This window comes from Capra hircus, chromosome 3, assembly GCF_001704415.2.
Source record: "Capra hircus breed San Clemente chromosome 3, ASM170441v1, whole genome shotgun sequence".
Taxonomy (NCBI): Eukaryota; Metazoa; Chordata; class Mammalia; order Artiodactyla; family Bovidae; genus Capra; species Capra hircus.
In genome coordinates this window covers 38991870-39009728 of record NC_030810.1, presented here as the reverse complement: position 1 = coordinate 39009728, position 17859 = coordinate 38991870, and the positions used below count along the sequence as shown (strand labels likewise).

General features: G+C 42.7%; 1 protein-coding gene across 2 annotated transcripts in view; it reads right to left on the bottom strand.

The window, feature by feature from the left end:
* PGM1 (phosphoglucomutase 1) overlaps window positions 952-17859 on the bottom strand; it is a 66192-nt gene continuing 49284 nt past the window's right edge. For both annotated transcript variants that reach the window (XM_018045101.1, XM_018045092.1), the window contains exons 8-11: window positions 11825-11960; window positions 8833-9016; window positions 5804-5938; window positions 952-1612 (exon numbers count right to left, since the gene is read on the bottom strand). In XM_018045101.1, coding sequence (XP_017900590.1) covers window positions 1523-1612; window positions 5804-5938; window positions 8833-9016; window positions 11825-11960 — 545 coding nt within the window. In that variant the 3' untranslated portion in view covers window positions 952-1522. The remainder of the gene's footprint in view (window positions 1613-5803; window positions 5939-8832; window positions 9017-11824; window positions 11961-17859) is intronic.

The following is a 17859-nucleotide window of genomic DNA, read 5'->3' as shown; positions in this document are numbered from 1 at the left end:
CCATCTCATCGTTATCAAAGCTCAGTTCTGTTTGCTGGGCTGGACACCCTTGTTAAATGGTAACACTGGAAATCTCACCCCAGGTAAAGGCCCTGCCCCCTGGGATGGGTATTCCACCCTGGGTGGGGGAGGGGTGAAGAGCTGGGCTGCCTCTCTGGATCAGTCCATACAGCAAGATGGCTTTGTGAGAAGTGCCTTCTAGACCACAAAATGCATTTCAAATATTTCGGTTATAGTTTATGTTTTTCCTATACTTTAAAGTCTAGAAAGAATATTATAGGCACAATCCTAGTTCCCACTTATTGGACAACCTACTGTGAATGAAACACCCTGCCCCAGCTTTTCACAGATCCACTGTTTATGTTCTCAGTGGCCTGCAAAGTTAGAACTAGGTTTCAAGCCCATTTTAAAGACAAGGAGAATGATATTCAAAGGTCATTCAAGGTTTCCAGTGAGATTCAAACTCAGGTCTGTTGGCTCCCAAAACTATGCTTTTGACTACTGAGTTACACTCAGGGGCTGAATGTAAACGTTCTAAGATGAATAAGATGCCAATGAGCTCAAGATCTCCTGCCAAATGCTGGTAATCCTGCTCTGAGATTCTGAGAGTTCTGCCTGTCCCCTCAACAGGCAGCGTGGCATCTCTGCACCCAGGGCACAAGGCAGTCTTTGCTATTTAAGATCTCCTGAACACTCTCTTCCTTCCCCTTGTTCCAAGTTAACCATGTCGAGCTTAATTTATCCACCGCGGAAGGATTCAGGGTTTGGTTGACCCTGCTAAGATTTGAAATTACAGTTCTTGAGTCTAATTTTAAACCTAGCGCAGAGAACATTTTTTTCCTAGCTAGGACATCCAAACAAAATACAATACCACCCTCCCCCTCTTAAAAAAAAATCTGGTTTCTTTCTGAAATCAAAAGAGTATTTTGTAAGAAAAAAAAGACACCAAGACATGGTACCTTATTTTGCTTTAATATCCCAAAATACTTGTGTGAATGGGACTACGCTGCAAAATGAGAGAATCTGTAGACAAGTACGTCTCACTCTGAAGAAAGAACTGATTGGAGAGAAGGCACCAGAAACTGCGTTTTGCTGGATGACATGTAAACGTTAAATGAGGGAAAGGCTCACCAAGGAGAAAGGAATTCTCACTGTCACATCACGGGGCAGATCCTAAGGATGGACACTGGCCTCACAAACTGATGCTCAAGCTCCATCTTCCAGTGTAGTGTAAACTGGTGCTAAGGAGACAAGCACCCACACAGCAGCAGTGCACGCGGGCACGAAAAGGAACTGACAGTAGTTTAAGCCCCTGGGATCTTTCTTTTCTCTTTCCCACATGGCTCTTGCAGGCATATCAATTGGCAGAGCCTTGGAACAGTACCATTTGTCAACAACTGGTTAGTGGAAAAACCAAATCCTAAAAAGCCTGGGTGAATACACTTTGTTTCTGTCTGTGCTCTTCAATCAGATGACTCGGAGGGCCTGGGGTGGAGGGACGTACCACATCTGGCCCGTCTTCTTAGGTGATAACCGTGGGTGCAGTGCGTCCCGTCTTTTCCTGGAGCTGGGACACCTTCAGGGCAATGGAAATAAGGGGGGCCAACATGACCTGGGGGAGACACAAAGAGAACAATCTTAGCCACCACTTTCTCTAGAGCAGATCCAGAGCTCCAGCCCTGACTTGGCCTCTGAGTTCCAAACCCTCATCTGTGTACTCTGATATCCCCAAGGCTCCTCAAACTCTCTAAGTCTAAAAACAAAGACATGGTTATTTCCCCGCAAAGGAAACCTAGTTCCAGCAGTCCCTGTTTCAACAATGTGACACCACAGTCTATCATATTTAGCAAATAAACAAGTAAGAGTTGATCTTGACACCTCCTTCTCTCATATTCCCATTGTCGAACCCCCAGCATTCTCAGTGACTAACCTTCTGTATCACCGAGTTTTCCCAATCCCAGTGCCAGAGCTCACTAAACCAAGTTCTCCCTTTTACCTGGAACAACGGTGCTTCCACATCAGCTTCTGCATCCTCCAATTTGTTTCCCACACTCTACCCAAAAAAATCGTTTCAAAACACAACAACATCACCACCCCCCTACCTACTTCTCACTTGAAAAAAAAAAAGTGAAAATCGCTCGGTCATGTCTGACTCTTTGCGACCCTGAGGACTGTAGCCTGCCAGGCTTCTCTGTCCATGGAATTCTCCAGGCAAGAGTACTGGAGTGGGTTGCCATTTCCTTCTCTAACTTCTCACTTAAGTGAAAAAAAAAAAAAAAAAGCATTCTGCTGTTGCTTAGATAAATATTTTCAATATGAAAAAAGAAAACTATGTATCTAGTTGAACTGCCCACTTTATAGATGAGGAAACTGATACCCAAAGAAGTGAAGTGAGTTGACCTGATTCAAGGGCAGAGCCGAGAGTAGTTCATGTTCTATTGCCCACTGTTGCTTTCCCTCACCTACACCTCCACCAACCCATTATACCTAGAAGAAAGTTAGGGAACCACTGCACAGGCTCACACGCCACTTGCTACTCCCCTGGGGGCTCCAACAGCCCCAGTGAAGTGATGAGGCTGAGTGCCAGCAGCTCCAGAGTAGGGGAAGGCAAGTAAGTCCCCACCTGGTAAGAAGGTACTCCTGGGCATGCAGGCACCCTGCATCCTTCACTGCGCTCCCATCTCCTAAGGACTACAGTTTAGATGAAACATCTTTCATTCATTCTTTGTATCTACCATGTGTCAGGTATTAAGACAGAGAAGCTCAACTTCCTTTCTTGCTCTTGTTCTATTATTCTGTGGGTCGACAAGACAGATACCACTGTCTTTGATTTTAGTTTTAGGGATGTCTCAACACCACAGGGATGTGGCAATAACGGAAACTGGTGCCTGGCCACTGGAAAATCTGAGAAAAGTGAAGGATCCTTTCATTTCTCTCTTTTTGTAGTAAAAACAACTGTAAGAGCCACTTTTTCTCAAAAGCTAACCCCATATGTCAGCCACAATATTCTGAACTTTGCATTCATTGTCTCCTTAAATTCCTATAACATTGAGGTAAGTAGCATTCTGCCATTTTACAGACAAAGAAACCAAAGCTCAGAACATTAAAAAGACTTACCCAAGGACACACAGGTATTAAGTGGCAGGAACTGAATTTAAAACAAGATCTCTCTAATTCCAAAATGGATGCTCAAAAGCACTACGCCAGGCTTTTCAAATGAGTTTCACTGGATTCTAATTAGGTGTTAGAAGGAAAAAGCTTTGTGGGAAAACAGGCGTGGCGAACACTATTTAAACAGGCATCTGTACTGCCAGTCCACTCAGAGCTTCAAGGCACAGTGTGTGTTGTGAGCTGCCAAGGGGCTAACCCACCTCTATACTTCCTAAACTGGTTTTGGCTCTGGAACTCTGGTTGGGGAGCAGCTCCTAAGACAAGGAACAAGGATGATGACTGTCCTCCAAGTCATTATCCCCAGCTCCCAGGGTCACTCCTCACTCTGACATACTCCTGGAGACACTCTGGGTGGGGCTGGGAACCCAAAACACAAATTGCAAGTCCAAACACTCTCCCATAAAGACCTTTCTTTCTGGGTCATGAAACAGTCTCTCCCTCCCTAACCCCTACTCTGGCCTTCCCTACCCGCTACCCCAGCCCTTCCTATCCTGTACAGTTCAGTTCAGTCGCTCAGTCGTATCCGACTCTTTGCGACCCCATGAATCACAGCACGCCAGGCCTCCCTGTCCATCACCAACTCTTGGACTTCTCTCAGACTCACGTCGATTGAGTCAGTGATGCCATCCAGCCATCTCATCCTCTGTCATCCCCTTCTCCTCCTGCCCCCAATCCCTCCCAGCATCAGAGTCTTTTCCAGTGAGTCAACTCTACGGATGAGGTGGCCAAAGTACTGGAGTTTCAGCTTTAGCATCATTCCTTGCAAAGAAATCCCAGGGTTGATCTCCTTCAGAATGGACTGGTTGGATCTCCTTGCAGTCCAAGGGACTCTCAAGAGTCTTCTCCAACACCACAGTTCAAAAGCATCAATTCTTCGGCGCTCAGCCTTCTTCACAGTCCAACTCTCACATCCATACATGACTACTGGAAAAACCATAGCCTTGACTAGATGGACCTTAGTCGGGAAAGTAATGTCTCTGCTTTTGAATATGCTATCTAGGCTGGTCATAACTTTTCTTCCAAGGAGCAAGTGTCTTTTAATTTCATGGCTGCAGTCACCATCTGCAGTGATTTGGGAGCCCACAAAAATAAAGTCTGACACTGTTTCTACTGTTCCCCCATCTATTTCCCATGAAGTGATGGGACCGGATGCCATGATCTTCGTTTTCTGAATGTTGAGCTTTAAGCCAACTTTTTCACTCTCCTCTCTCACTTTCATCAAGAGGCTTTTGAGTTCCTCTTCATTTTCTGCCATAAGGGTGGTGTCATCTGCATATCTGAGGTTATTGATATTTCTCCTGGCAATCTTGATTCCAGCTTGTGTTTCTTCCAGCCCAGCGTTTCTCATGATGTACTCTGCATAGAAGTTAAATAAGCAGGGTGACAATATACAGCCTTGATGTACTCCTTTTCCTATTTGGAACCAGTCTGTTGTTCCATGTCCATTTCTAACTGTTGCTTCCTGACCTGCATACAGATTTCTCAAGAGGCAGGTCAGGTGGTCTGGTATTCCCATCTCTCTAAGAATTTTCCAGTTTATTGTGATCCACACAGTCAAAGGCTTTGGCATAGTCAATAAAGCAGAAGTAGATGTTTTTCTGGAACTCTCTTGCTTTTTCCATGATCCAGCAGATGTTGGCAATTTGATCTCTGGTTCCTCTGCCTTTTCTAAAACCAACTTGAACATCAGGAAGTTCATTGTTCACATATTGTTGAAGCCTGGCTTGGAGAATTTTGAGCATTACTTTACTAGCGTGTGAAATGAGTTCAATTGTGTGGTAGTTTGAGCATTCTTTGGCATTGCCTTTCTTTGGGATTGGGATGAAAACTGACCTTTTCCAGTCCTGTGGCCACTGCTGAGTTTTCCAAATTTGCTGGCATATTGAGTGTAGCACTTTCACAGCATCATCTTTCAGTATTTGAAATAGCTCCACTGGAATTCCATCACCTCCACTAGCTTTGTTCGTAGTGATGCTTTCTAAGGCCCACTTGACTTCACATTCCAAGATATCTGGCTCTAGATGAGTGATCACACCATCGTGATTATCCGGGTCATGAAGATCTTTTTTGTACAGTTCTTCTGTGTATCCTTGCCACCTCTTCTTAATACCTTCTGCTTCTGTTAGGTCCATACCATTTCTGTCCTTTATTCTGTCCCTACCCTGTACCCTGGACCAAATCTGGAATCAATGTGTGATCTTCAGGGAAGGTGACGAGACCTAGCCAAGTGGCAAATAATCACTGACAGATAGAGCACCAGACTGGGGCTGATTGAAAGGTTAGTTCGCTTGAATCTGCCACTTACCAGGCATGTGAACTAACTATTGCTTAACCTTTCTGAGCCTGTTGCCTTATCTGTAGTAGGGATATTAATAGATAAGAATAAGAGATTTGAGAATGGAATGAGTATACCAATTTGGATAATGGCTTTCGAACAGAGCTTGACAAATATAAAATGCTCAGATAATTGTTAGCTATTTTTGTTTTCTGACTTACTGAAGGAGACATGAAGGAGAGAGAGCCGACCTGTTGGAGCATTTGAGAGATGAGCTGTGACGATGCAGGTGAAATGGAACCACTATCCCCGCCTCCAACAGGAAGAACCAGCCAGGGCTCAGGGCTCAGGCATTACCTGGGGGTCCTGGTAGATCTTGGCGAGATCCTTCTCGTAGCTGTCGATGTACAGTCGGATGGTGGCGCCTGCGCTCCCAGTGCCGCTCAGTCGAAAGATGATGCGAGAACCGTCTGCAAAAAGGAGCCGCAAGCCCTGGGAAAGATAACAGCGTTTGTTTGTTTTTTTCTCACCCCTAGAAGGGAGAGTGAAGGCTGGAAAATTTTGAGGGGTCCACTTGGAGATCTAACGTCATCCATATTTGATCAATCGTAGGATCTTGAGAAACAGCCTCAGTTGAGCCCCATGAGCCTGCCTTTGGTCAGCCTGTCACTGCATCCAGCCAATGGGGGCTGGCTTATGGAGGAGAAGCATCTCCAGGGTCAGGTGGGAGACCGGATCCTGGGGAGGCTGGCTGACACAACACCGGCCTTCTCATCCCACTTCCCTGTGATTTATGGGCTAACCATTCCAGTTTGAAGCTTAATAAATAAGTAAATAAGCTGTGGTAGATGGAGAGGGTGGGACGAGTTGAAAGAGTCGCAAGGAAGCATATACATTACCATATGTAAAATTAGATAGCCAGTGGGAATTTGCTGCATGATGCAGGGAGCTCAAACCTGGTGCTCTGTGACAAACTAAAGGGGTGGGATGGAGTGGGAGGTGAGAGGGAGGTTTAAGAAGGAGTGGACATGTGTATACCTATGGATGATTCACGTTAATGTATGGCAGAAACCAACACAACATTGTAAAGCAATTATCCTCCAACTAAAAAATAAATAAATTTATAAAAACAAACAAACAAACAAAGAGCTGCTAGATACAGAGAGTCAATGTCCAGATCAGGAGGAAAACAAGATCAGAATGGGCTGAAACCAGAGCAGATGAAGTTTCAAGTGGACCAGAGGATGGGCTCTGCAAAATCCTCATAGAGAGCCTCAAAAAGAGGTCGGGGAGCTAGGTGCCCCAAATAGTAGAGGCCAGCTATTCCAACCTACTGAGCAGGATCCAGTGGTCAGTCTCCACCAACACCTGGTGATGCAAAGGAGGGTCCACGTGGGTGCAATGCCAAGCCCAGTCTCTCTCTCTCCAGCCCTCTCTCTTCCCTCTCTGGCCACATCTCTTGTCCTCAATAATCTTGATTCAGGGGAAAAAGGATGGGGACTCTTGAGATAAGAAGGCTGGCTGAGACAGTTACTTGAAGACCCTTCAGTCTCGCTAAGTATGTCAGTTCTTCCACAGAAAGAAGTCTGTATGAAGCTGATGATCAACCAAAAGGAAAGATACTACCTCTCATCTACTATTTGTCACCCAGTCCCATCCAGTGTTTAATCGTGCCACTCAGCAGTGAAGACGGCAGGTGAAAAACCCAGAGGACCTTCCCAGTTAGTCAATGTGGGAAGGACACAGTTAACATCCATTTACCATTTCTTGCTTTCTAGGCATATACCAGAGTTGGTCTCCTTCCCCACAGCCTCAACCTGGAGCTTCTCCGTTCTTTCCACTTGATTGTAGATGCTGTATCTACTTCAGAAGATTTTCCCTCCTCCCTGGTTTTTCTGCTTATAAATCATGGAGCTGCTGACTTCCTTAGAGTGCAGAAAGCAGGGACTGTGCCCACCCAGATGGCCCTCCCACGTACACCCCACTCCTGGTAGACGTGGGTTGCAGTGCAGAGTTGGGGGTTACTTCTCCTAAAGGTCTGCTCTCTCTTTGAAGGCTTCACCACAAAAACTTCTGCTCTGCTCTGCCGTGCCCTGGGCTCCACCCTCCCCTTTCCTACACCCCCACTCCAGGCCTCTCTTTTTCTAATTAGCTCAGACATCATTTACAATCATCCAGACTGGAACCAAAGTTCTCCCAGATGGTGAAAAGGCATAAGGGAAAAAAGCCACAGGGCCAACATTTTGAGAAATGGATACTCCAGGCGCCAAGGGTCACTGTGGCGAGGCTCCATCCACCCATCCACTACCTGCTCTCCAAAGAGAGACTTCAAATAAATCCTGCAGCCCAACTCCTTCAAAGCATGCTGGATGCCTTGAGAAGGACCAGGCCAAAAATCTGGATCAGAAAAAAAAGCTAATTGGAAAGCTATAGCAGTCTTATCTCCCTCTTAATCATCTCTGTTTCTATCTTAAAAAAAATTTTTTTTAATGTGGACCATTTTTAAAGTCTTTATTGAATTTGTTACAATATTGTTCCTGTTTTATGCTTTTTGGCCACGAGGCATGTGGGATCTTATTGAATCCGCATCCCTGCATTGGAAGGTGAAGTCCCACTGGACCACCAGGGAAGTCCCTCTGTTTCTAAATTCTGAGTCCATGTGACAACAGTAGCAGAACCGAAGAAGAGAGGAGCCTGGGCCCGGGTGTTTGTGAGAAGCCTGGAGAAGGGCTTACAAGCCCGCACCCTGGGTACCCAGCACCCAGTGAGAGAAGCCCTAACAACTCTGTCTCCATCTGGATACTGTCTCCATCCGGATATCTTCCGGGGTCTCCACTGTGGTGCACACTGCTATGTTAGGGTCAGCTTCAAGTCATGTGCTACAGATGATAACAGCGAATGTTTCTAAGTTCACAAATGGTTTGTCTGGGTTTTTTCTTCTTTTTTAGAAATTAGAATAGATCACAGAAACATCTATAAAGAGATCACTCTCATGCCATGCTGGCATTCTGCTACAGTCTCTTGAGAGAGAGGGAGGAGGCTGAGATCGAAGGCACCAGCTCTGCATCTTTTTAAGATTCTAGGGCTCTTTTCTGCGCACACATTCGATGTGACTTCTTACATAGAATTCTGGAGAATGTAAAAGTCCTTCTGGAGTCTAGACTAAGCATCCTAGAATGAGGCCATAGGGGTGAGTGTAGAATCAGGGCATAAACCACGTTACCTACAGGTACCTGTGCAAATCATATGTGACTCGGCAGAAAGTCACTTGAGAAAACAGGGCAGCAAAAGACAAATGACCAAGAAAACTTTTTCTTTTTTCTCTTGAGATTTCAGAGACCAAGCTCCATGGACTCTCTCCCACGTACACGTACATCTGTTCCTACCTGATTTCTTGAAATGCTTCCATCCACCGGATCGCTGTACTCAAAGTTATCAATTTTCTCCACGGTGTAAACTTTGTCACCCACTGGAAACTGTTTCCCCACGAAGGAGCGATCAGAAATCAGGGCCTCCAACTCCTTCATCATTTTGTTTGCGCCCTCAGCTTCCACCTCCTCATAATCATACCTGGGAGAAATCACAAAGTTGAGGCTGACTTCAAATCACACCAACGCATATCAGCACTTTTTGCATCATTTGTTTGGCCCTCCCCCCAAACAGCTAACTTCAGAAGAAGCTGGCAAAAATATGAGCGTGTCATTCTCTGGGGATGGAGCAGGCCAGGGATGAAAGGAAGCGTTTGGAAGGCTTTAGGAAAGGGTAAGGCGCCTCTGAATGAGCAGAAAACTCCCATTTGGGCTTTTCTACAGAATAAAGCTCTTAGCAGCTTCAGAGGCTTTTGAGAGATGCAATCTAACATTGAATCACCACCTCCAGCCGAAGAAACAAAAGCAGTGTTCTCTCTAAAGAAGGCTGCATGAAGGCACGCGTGACTCAGGCACTGCTCTTCCAAACAGCTGGAGCTTCTTTGGGATCCATGCTGGAAGGCTCCCAGGCTGGGACCTGCCTGAGGCTGCTGAGATGTTGGCTGAGGAGAGTTCCAGTCTCCACAGGAGCTTCCACGAGTAAGGCCAAGTTTTCACTGACCAAATGAAGGAGCCAAGCCCTAACTCATTCTTTTTTTAAGCCCTAACTCTTTACACCTGGAATGCCTCCCTCCTCTCAGTGAGAGTGGATTCTGATCCACAGTGTTCACCCCGACAGAGCAGCCTGGTGTGGATGCAAATAGGCCAAGAGAAAAATAAAAGCATATTACAAATGAAATGCTCTGACTGTTATTTTTCCTCCAAGAATTGTTCTTGACTTCTTTCTTGTGAGGTTAAAGATTCTTACAGGTGGCTTTCCTTGTCCTGGTGGCACACACCCGCTTGAGAGAGTTATTTTTTAGAGGCTCAAGATAGCAGAGTCTATATTTATTTGCAATAGTGAAACAAATATATATGTGCAAGATGACACCTCTGAGACATGAGAAATACCAGGGAATTAAGGCCAACTATTCTGGCTCCAGGATTCTATGAATCAAGGACAGCAGTCCCCTTAATCCTGAAGTCAGCTCTTTCCCCCAGTTAAAATGATAAACAGCACGAAATTACAACCAGGTGTTTGTGCTTTACATCTGTGACCTTTGGGTGTTTGAGGGAAATGTTCTATAAATCCTAGGCACAGAGGGGTATAATGGAAAGAATCTGGGCTCTGGAATCAGAAGGAGCTATGAATTCAGCCTTTATTGGTTACTAACTGTGCAACTATGGGCAAGTTGCCTCATTTCTCAGAATCTCAGTTGCCTGATCGATAACTGTTTTGCGGCTGATGTGAAACAAGGCATGCAAAGAGCACTTTTGTTGAATGAATGGAGGGTAGAATGGAATCTTAACCAACCATAGATTCAGGTTCTAAGGACTTTGTTTGTAATACTTGGTTAGCAGTTATTCAAGATTAACAAAAATATGTTGATAGTTTTTGGATGGAGGCTTCTAACTGATTCAAGAGTGACCCTCTCTTTGAACAAGCTGTTCTAATCTTAGTCCATTCTATCTACTGTTCACTTGTTAACTCATTTATCTATTCAAAGCATATTTATACAATGTCACTATGAATTAAGTGTTTGGTGATACCATGGAGCACAAAAACAGACATGATCCTGCCTTCATGATCCTCTGGGCTCTAGAGAGTTCATGACTGCTGTTCTGAATTACCAGATTTTTCTGGTTCTTAGAAAGTAGAGATACTTGCTGTATTTGCCAGGGTTACTGTGTGGCAGATATTACTTACACCTTCCACCAAAGAATAACTTGAGGGAGGAAGATAGCAATGAACTTGTCCAAAGTTGAGAAAAGTTATCTGATTAAGGAGACCAAGTTGCTTAAGGGTGAATTCTTTCTCGACTATCCAAAGATCATGGACCATTGAATCTGTGATATAGTTTTTAAATTCTCTAGTCTCAACTCACCTATTTTTACAGAGACAGGAACTGAAGTTCAGAGAAATTATATCTTTACATTTATTACAGATGAGTAATTTATCTAATATCCTTGCTCTCATATTTCTTTTCCATAATTAGAATAGTGAGATCCAGGGGGAAACATCTGTTATTTTTATACTTACTAGGGGAAAGGCAAATTGAAATTAGTGAAAAGCACACTGGAAAAAATGCTAATGCATCTTAAAAATAGAAATATGTATGGTAAAGAAGACTTACTAACTATTCTAAGTATTTTGTCCATTGAGAAGCCCCAGTGCCTGGCAGAAAGTAGGTACACGGTCAGTATTTACTGAATCAATGAATGAAGCATTGACAACTACACAGCCTTTGGGGACCTATTTTAATGAGTCAGAAAAGTTGATTTACTAAACATAATTGTTTCCATAATTTCAGAAAAAGTTTCCATATTTTCAGTGTCTCAGAGTTCATAAAACACTTTCAGGCTCATATTTCATTTAATCCATTCAATAGCTAGACTACTATTTCCATCTCTATAAATGAGAAAACTCAGTACAGAGAGAGGTTAAATGACTTTCCAATCTACTCGGGGGCAGAAATAAAATTCTAATCCATTTTTCTGAATCCAAATCCAATGCTATTATCATGCCCATCTGATAGGTACATTTAAAAGGCTGACAAAACATTCATTCTTTTGAATAAGTTAACTAAAAATTTTAAGCCTTGTTCTTTATAGCTAACATTAAAGTTGACTTCATCTCAACCCCAACTGAATTGTTTTAAAAATCCCCAATAGATTTAAAGATCCCCAATAGACAGAAGTGAATGAACTGAGGTTTTATTAACACTTAAGACAGGAAAGAATTTGTAGGCATGAGATTTCTCTCTGCCCACTTCCCCGTATCACCTCTGTTCCTGGCCAGGCTGTGGCTTACCTGGTGAAGAAATTCCGCCCATACTTTTGCCAGTGATCTTTAAGAATGTCCTCCACACTCTGTTTGCGGGTGGCTAGGATGGAGAGCCAAGCAAGGACAGCCCAGAGACCATCTTTCTCACGGATGTGGTCAGAACCTGGTGGGGGACAGCAAGCAGCTGTGAGAAGTGTGACTTCCCTAAAATACTTGAGAATAAACTCAGTGGTAAACATGATCCAACCAAAAGTCATAAAATTTTACTGAGAAACCTGAATACACAGAAGGAACCACTTATTGAATAAAGCCACATACTACTGAAAAAAAGTTGATGCTTTCCTAAGTAATTTAGAAGTTTAAGGCAAATGCCAATAAAAATGTCAGTGGAATAACTTGGCAGAATGTGATCTATCAATTATGAAGTATGAATTTGAGGGGGGAAAAAACAAAAGAACATGACCATTGTGAATTTTTAATAATTAAAATAATTAATTATTGTTCATGCAACAAAAGAGATCACCTGGAAAGAGACTCAAACACATATGAGATCTGAACAAATGATAAAGGTGTCACTTCAATGCTGTAAGAAAGAATGGATTACTTTTTAAGTAGTATTCGTATAACTAGTTAAACAGTTGGGAAAAAATCAGTTTTTTCCCTATAAAATACCATGCCAAAAAGAATTCCAGATGAATTATACATTAAACACCATGCCAAAAAGAATTCCAGATGAATTATACATTCAAATATAAAAACTGAAAACCTTTAAATCCTAGGATATACACATATCCTATACACACAGACACACATATACAATTGTTTTTAATCTTAGAGACGGCAAACACATATAAATTCAAAATTCATGAAGGAAAAAGTCTCTCTAGTTGTCTACTTGAAAATTAGCATTTCTATCAGCAAAACTACTATGGATAAAATTAAAAGGCCATTGCCCAACTAAAAAAAATTTTAAACATTTACAAATAAACTAGATGTTTAAAGCAATATAGAAAAAGCTCTTATATATTAATAAGGAAAAAGCAAAGCCTCAACAGAAATATAGGCCACGAGAATATAAATAGGCAATTCATCAAAAAAATGAATACAGGTACCTGATTAATATAATATTTATATATATATAATATAATATTTTTTTAAGAAGACAAATTTAAGTTAAAGCCATGATAAGAAATTGCTACTTGTTTGACAAATGGCCACAGATTTATAAATGAGAACACCTAATATTAGGGAAGGTATAAGGAAAATGGGATTCCAACATGCTGTTTCTGGGAGGGTTACAGTCCTTCTAGAGAGCAATTTGGCAAAAAGTATGAAAGCCTTAAAAATTGACCTGCTTGTGGACCCAGGAACTCCAGTTCTAGGACATCTTTCTTTAACCAAAAAGGATTTAGTTAAACAAACCATGGCACATCTGTCTCTTGCTGAGGTCCTTGCTAAAATCTTGACTGAAAATAACAAAGTAGCTCATTTGGATGTACTTATATTCATGGAGAGGTCTTGCCAGGTGGCACAGTGGTAAAGAATCTGCCTGCCAATGCAGGAAAAACAAGAGACGTGGGTTCAATTCCTGGGTCAAGAAGATACCATGGAGGAGGAAATGGCAACCTGCTCCAGTATTCTTGACTGGCGAATCCTATGGACAAAGGAGCCTGGTGGGCTACAGCCATGGGGTCGTAAGAGTCTGACATGACTGAGCAACTGAGCACACACACACACACACACACACACATGCATGGAGCCCCTTTTCCAAGAATCTGATCTGGAACAGAACTCTAATTTTTTGCCTTTAACGTCCTTATTCTAAAAAAAAAAAAAAAAACGCAAATGATATTGAGCTCCACTTTCTGATTTCTAAATAGGATTCAATAAAATCCCTCTAAGGAGAAGGCAATGGCACCCCACTCCAGTACTCTTGCCTGGAAGAATCCCATGGATGGAGGAGCCTGGTGGGCTGCAGTCCATGGGGTCACTAAGAGTCAGACATGACTGAGCGACTTCACTTTCACTTTTCACTTTCATGCACTGGAGAAGGAAATGGCAGCCCACTCCAGTGTTCTTGCCTGGAGAATCCCAGGGACAGGGGAGCCTGGTGGGCTGCCGTCTATGGGGTCGCACAGAGTAGGACACGACTGAAGCAACTTAGCAGCAGCAGCAGCAGCAGCACAATCCCTCTAATAATGTTTTGCATACGATCATGCCTTGAATTCTCCATGTGCCTCTCTGTCCTTGACCTCTCACTGGGTCTTATTTTCCTTAATGTGAGAGTAGCACCATGCTGGCAAGGAGGCATGAAGTAAGTTTGTTTCCTTCCTCTCTTCATCCTTTTAGACCCAGCTCAAATATCTTCTCCAGTCTAGCTCCCAGCTTCCCTAGGCAGTTATGAGCTACTTGCTCTTCTTATATAGCGACTGCTTAAACATGTGGTGCAGCACCATGCTTGCTCCTTAAGCCTCAGTAATTCATCTGTGAGCATTTCACACCTCAACCATGTATTTCTTGGAGGTATCTCTTATTTACCCTTACATGGAATATATTAAATAACAGATTGTGAAGGAGCACATGAATGAATTAATCAATTAATTAATCTACTGCAACATCTTCTCTCTTTTTTGGTTCATAAAAATACACTATTTTTTCCTCCCCAAAAGAGTCTTTCTAAGACACCACTTTTAGAGACAGTGGTTCTCAAAACCTGTATGCTGGCAAAACTAGAGATATCAAGTAATACTTTTAGCACATTATACAAGAAAGTTACAAATGTTTACCTAATTTTATTAGCTATGGACTTTTATTTGCCTTTACTGCTCTTTCAAGCAACAGAAAGCTAGCTCTCTGGCTTCTACAGCTTTTGCAGAGGATGATATGCTTTGGCAGCAGTTTACCTTCAGCAGTAAGATCCCAGCAGCTGCTTCTGTATATGAGAATTCATGACAGAGGTGTATAGCTTGGAATTATTTGTCTGTGAGCCCCTAAGTTTGTTTTTTGTTATTCTGTCCTTCCTTCCTTTTTGTTTTCTTTTTTCTATTTTGGGGGGAGGGGGAGACTAGACTGAAAGCATAGTCCTTTGTGCTTTTCCTGTTCTAAGAATTAGCTTTTTCCTTTATGTAGACATGAAAATAAAATCTAAAAATCTTACCCAACTTTAACCAAGTTACTTGGAGATAACTAAATCACACACCTAATATTTTTAAACAAAATATCTGCCTTGCATAACATAAATAAATATTATCTTCCATTACACAATCTCCAGTCTCTTTTGAAAATTCTCATTAATCTCACTAATCACCTTGGATATATCAAAATGCTGGGTAACTCTAATACTTAAAAAGTCTGGGTAAATTTCATTTTCTTTAGAGTTCTAATGAATGATGACAAGTTACTAGTGAAAAAAAGGCAATGGTGTGTAGATGTGTTTCTCAAGCTACTGTTGTTTTTGCAGGTATGGCAGTTTTGGGTCAGTGAAAAATGCTTTATATTTAAGAATCAGAAAACCTGAATCTGAAACTTACTTAGAAGCTGCTTGAATCTGGACAAATCACTTTTCTGAGCCTCATTTCTGAGCCTCATACAGTGTCTTCAACTGTAAAATGGGGGTAATGCCACCTTTCTCACACAACTTTAAGACTCTTCTGTGAGAAAGGATGAAAATATTTTATAAACTGTTAAGTACCATGCAAAGCAGGCAAATTCTTTACTGTCTGCACCACCAGGGAAGCCCGAGTACCATATAACAGTTGAAACCAATATAAGATACCATTATGAATAAGGCAAAAATAAACTTTTAAAGAAAATTAATACTCTCCACTATCTCATTAAGCTTTCAAAAATAATGTCCCTTAACTATACATACTGGGGAAGAAAATGGAATATAACCGAATATGCTCTTTTTTTCTGTGCAATGGGATTACAGTGTTTTTCTCTTCTTCCCCAATTTTCCTATTATGAATATGAATTACTGGCATCATTTTTTAACATTATCAGCAAGCACTAGTCCTAACTGCAAGCTTTGCTTCAGGTCTCTTCAAACTTGGTCCAGTTCAGGGACCAGCTAAGCCCATGGGGATTCTGCCCTTTCAGCATCTTCAAACACCTGTCACTTGACTTGGGCCTAATCAGCACCTTGTGATATGTATAAACTCTGCTCAGTCAGAGCACACTCTGGGTCCTAGCCAAGAAAAATGTCAACCTTTGCTGAGGGAGCCAAGCGCCAACAGTTTAGGGATTAGGTTTCATTTACCAATTCGAATACCTCAGGAGTGCCCAGGCTCCTGCTGTCGCCAGGCCACGGTCTGTGGATGGGCCATGACAGCTGAAAAAGAGCTCCAGAGTTCTCTGGAAACCTGAGCACCTGCCTGTCTCTTTCTCTGACCATCTCTGTTTCTCCTTCCATCTCCTAAACATGCTGTTTTCTCTGCCTGGAAATTTCTACCCCACATATAACTATTAGTCTGGCTAACATCTGTAACTAGTTTCAACTTCCTTCTTATCCAGGATGCCTTCCTTGGTATCCTCTGTGTTTACCTCTATTCTATCACACCCCGTCTGTTCTTACCCCACCCTACACTCTGAGCTGTACCTGGTTCACGCTTGGTGTGCAGCCAGCTCTCAGGAAGCGTTTTCCCAGAGAACGACCAGACCCCAGCTGACTGGCTGGTGGTCCAGCAGACCTGCTCTGTCCTCTCTGGCTTCTACTGCACAGCTGACTTCCCTCTGCAAGGGCAGGAAAGCGCCTCAGGAAGCCTTTCCCACACCACTCCTGCCTTCAAGGGGAAGCTCCCCCTCGGCAACCCTCAAACTTTCCATCTAGCTGTTTATCCTGCACTACCTCATAACTGCCCCTAGAATTTGTGTTTCCTTTGGAGGAAATTGGTAAGCACTTGACAGGCAGAAAATGTGTCTTAACCCAAACTCCATTTTACACTCAACAAGTATCAGTCAGCGTCTACCATGTTCTAAGAATGTGAGAAAACACCGAGATGAGTGAGACACGTTCCTTGCCCTCACAGATGAGCAAGATGGAGAGCTAGACATGCAGGTAACAGTTTAACTGAGTTAGTTATAATTAAGGTATCAGCCCAGTGCTGTTGGGATAGTCTGTCTGGGAAATTTCCCAGAGAGAGGATGTTCTAACCTTCCTGTGGAGACATTTACCTACAGGAAAATGTACTCGAAGGTATGCAAATTAGAACAGGCAGAGAACTAGATAGAAAAACCTAATCCCCTCACCACAAAACCAGGTTAGGAGCCCTGGGTATACAGTCCCTGGCACATCCTGTACTTCAGATTCTATTGCTTTGCACACTTGAGATAACCTGGCCAGGGTCTGACTTCCTTCCTCAAATGTGGCCTCCATGGAGCCTTCCACAGGGAGGCTGTGCTTACCACTGTGTTCCCTGAACCTAATTCAGTATCTGGGACAGAGCCAAAGCTCAACAAACATTTGAGGAATGAGCTGATGAAGTATAAATATGAAGGGTTTTTAATAAGAAATTAAAATTAAAGGAAATTTGCAAAGCATGAATGCTGTACTTCTCTAAGAGACCACTCCCATATAATATATATCATCTCTAGAACCTTTTCAAGATGAGACAGGAGAAAAATATTGCTAACCTCTAGACTGGGCCAGATCAGAATTTACTGGCCTATTTGCTTATGATACCAAGTTAGTCCTCATCCTGGTTTCCTAGGTTGAGGAAGCCCCCTCCCTCCTTTTCCCAAGGAAGAATTTCAAAAGCAGTGACATTCTAGTTTATTCAGTGACTTCACATTTCTTCCCGTTTTCCCAAGAATTCAAGATTTCCCTCTACCATCATGTATAAACACATGCATCATCACCCACAATTTGAGAGGAAAATAACTGTACCATGAGCTCAACCAAAAACAGGAAGTTCACCCTGTCCCATTCTGGTACCATAACAAAAACACCTTCATCCCTGGCATTTGTGATGCTGATGTCTGAGGAGTGTCATAGCCTTGGTGGCCACAATAATCACGTGAGACAGTCACTGTTTCTCCACCATGAACAGACTAACGTGTACTTG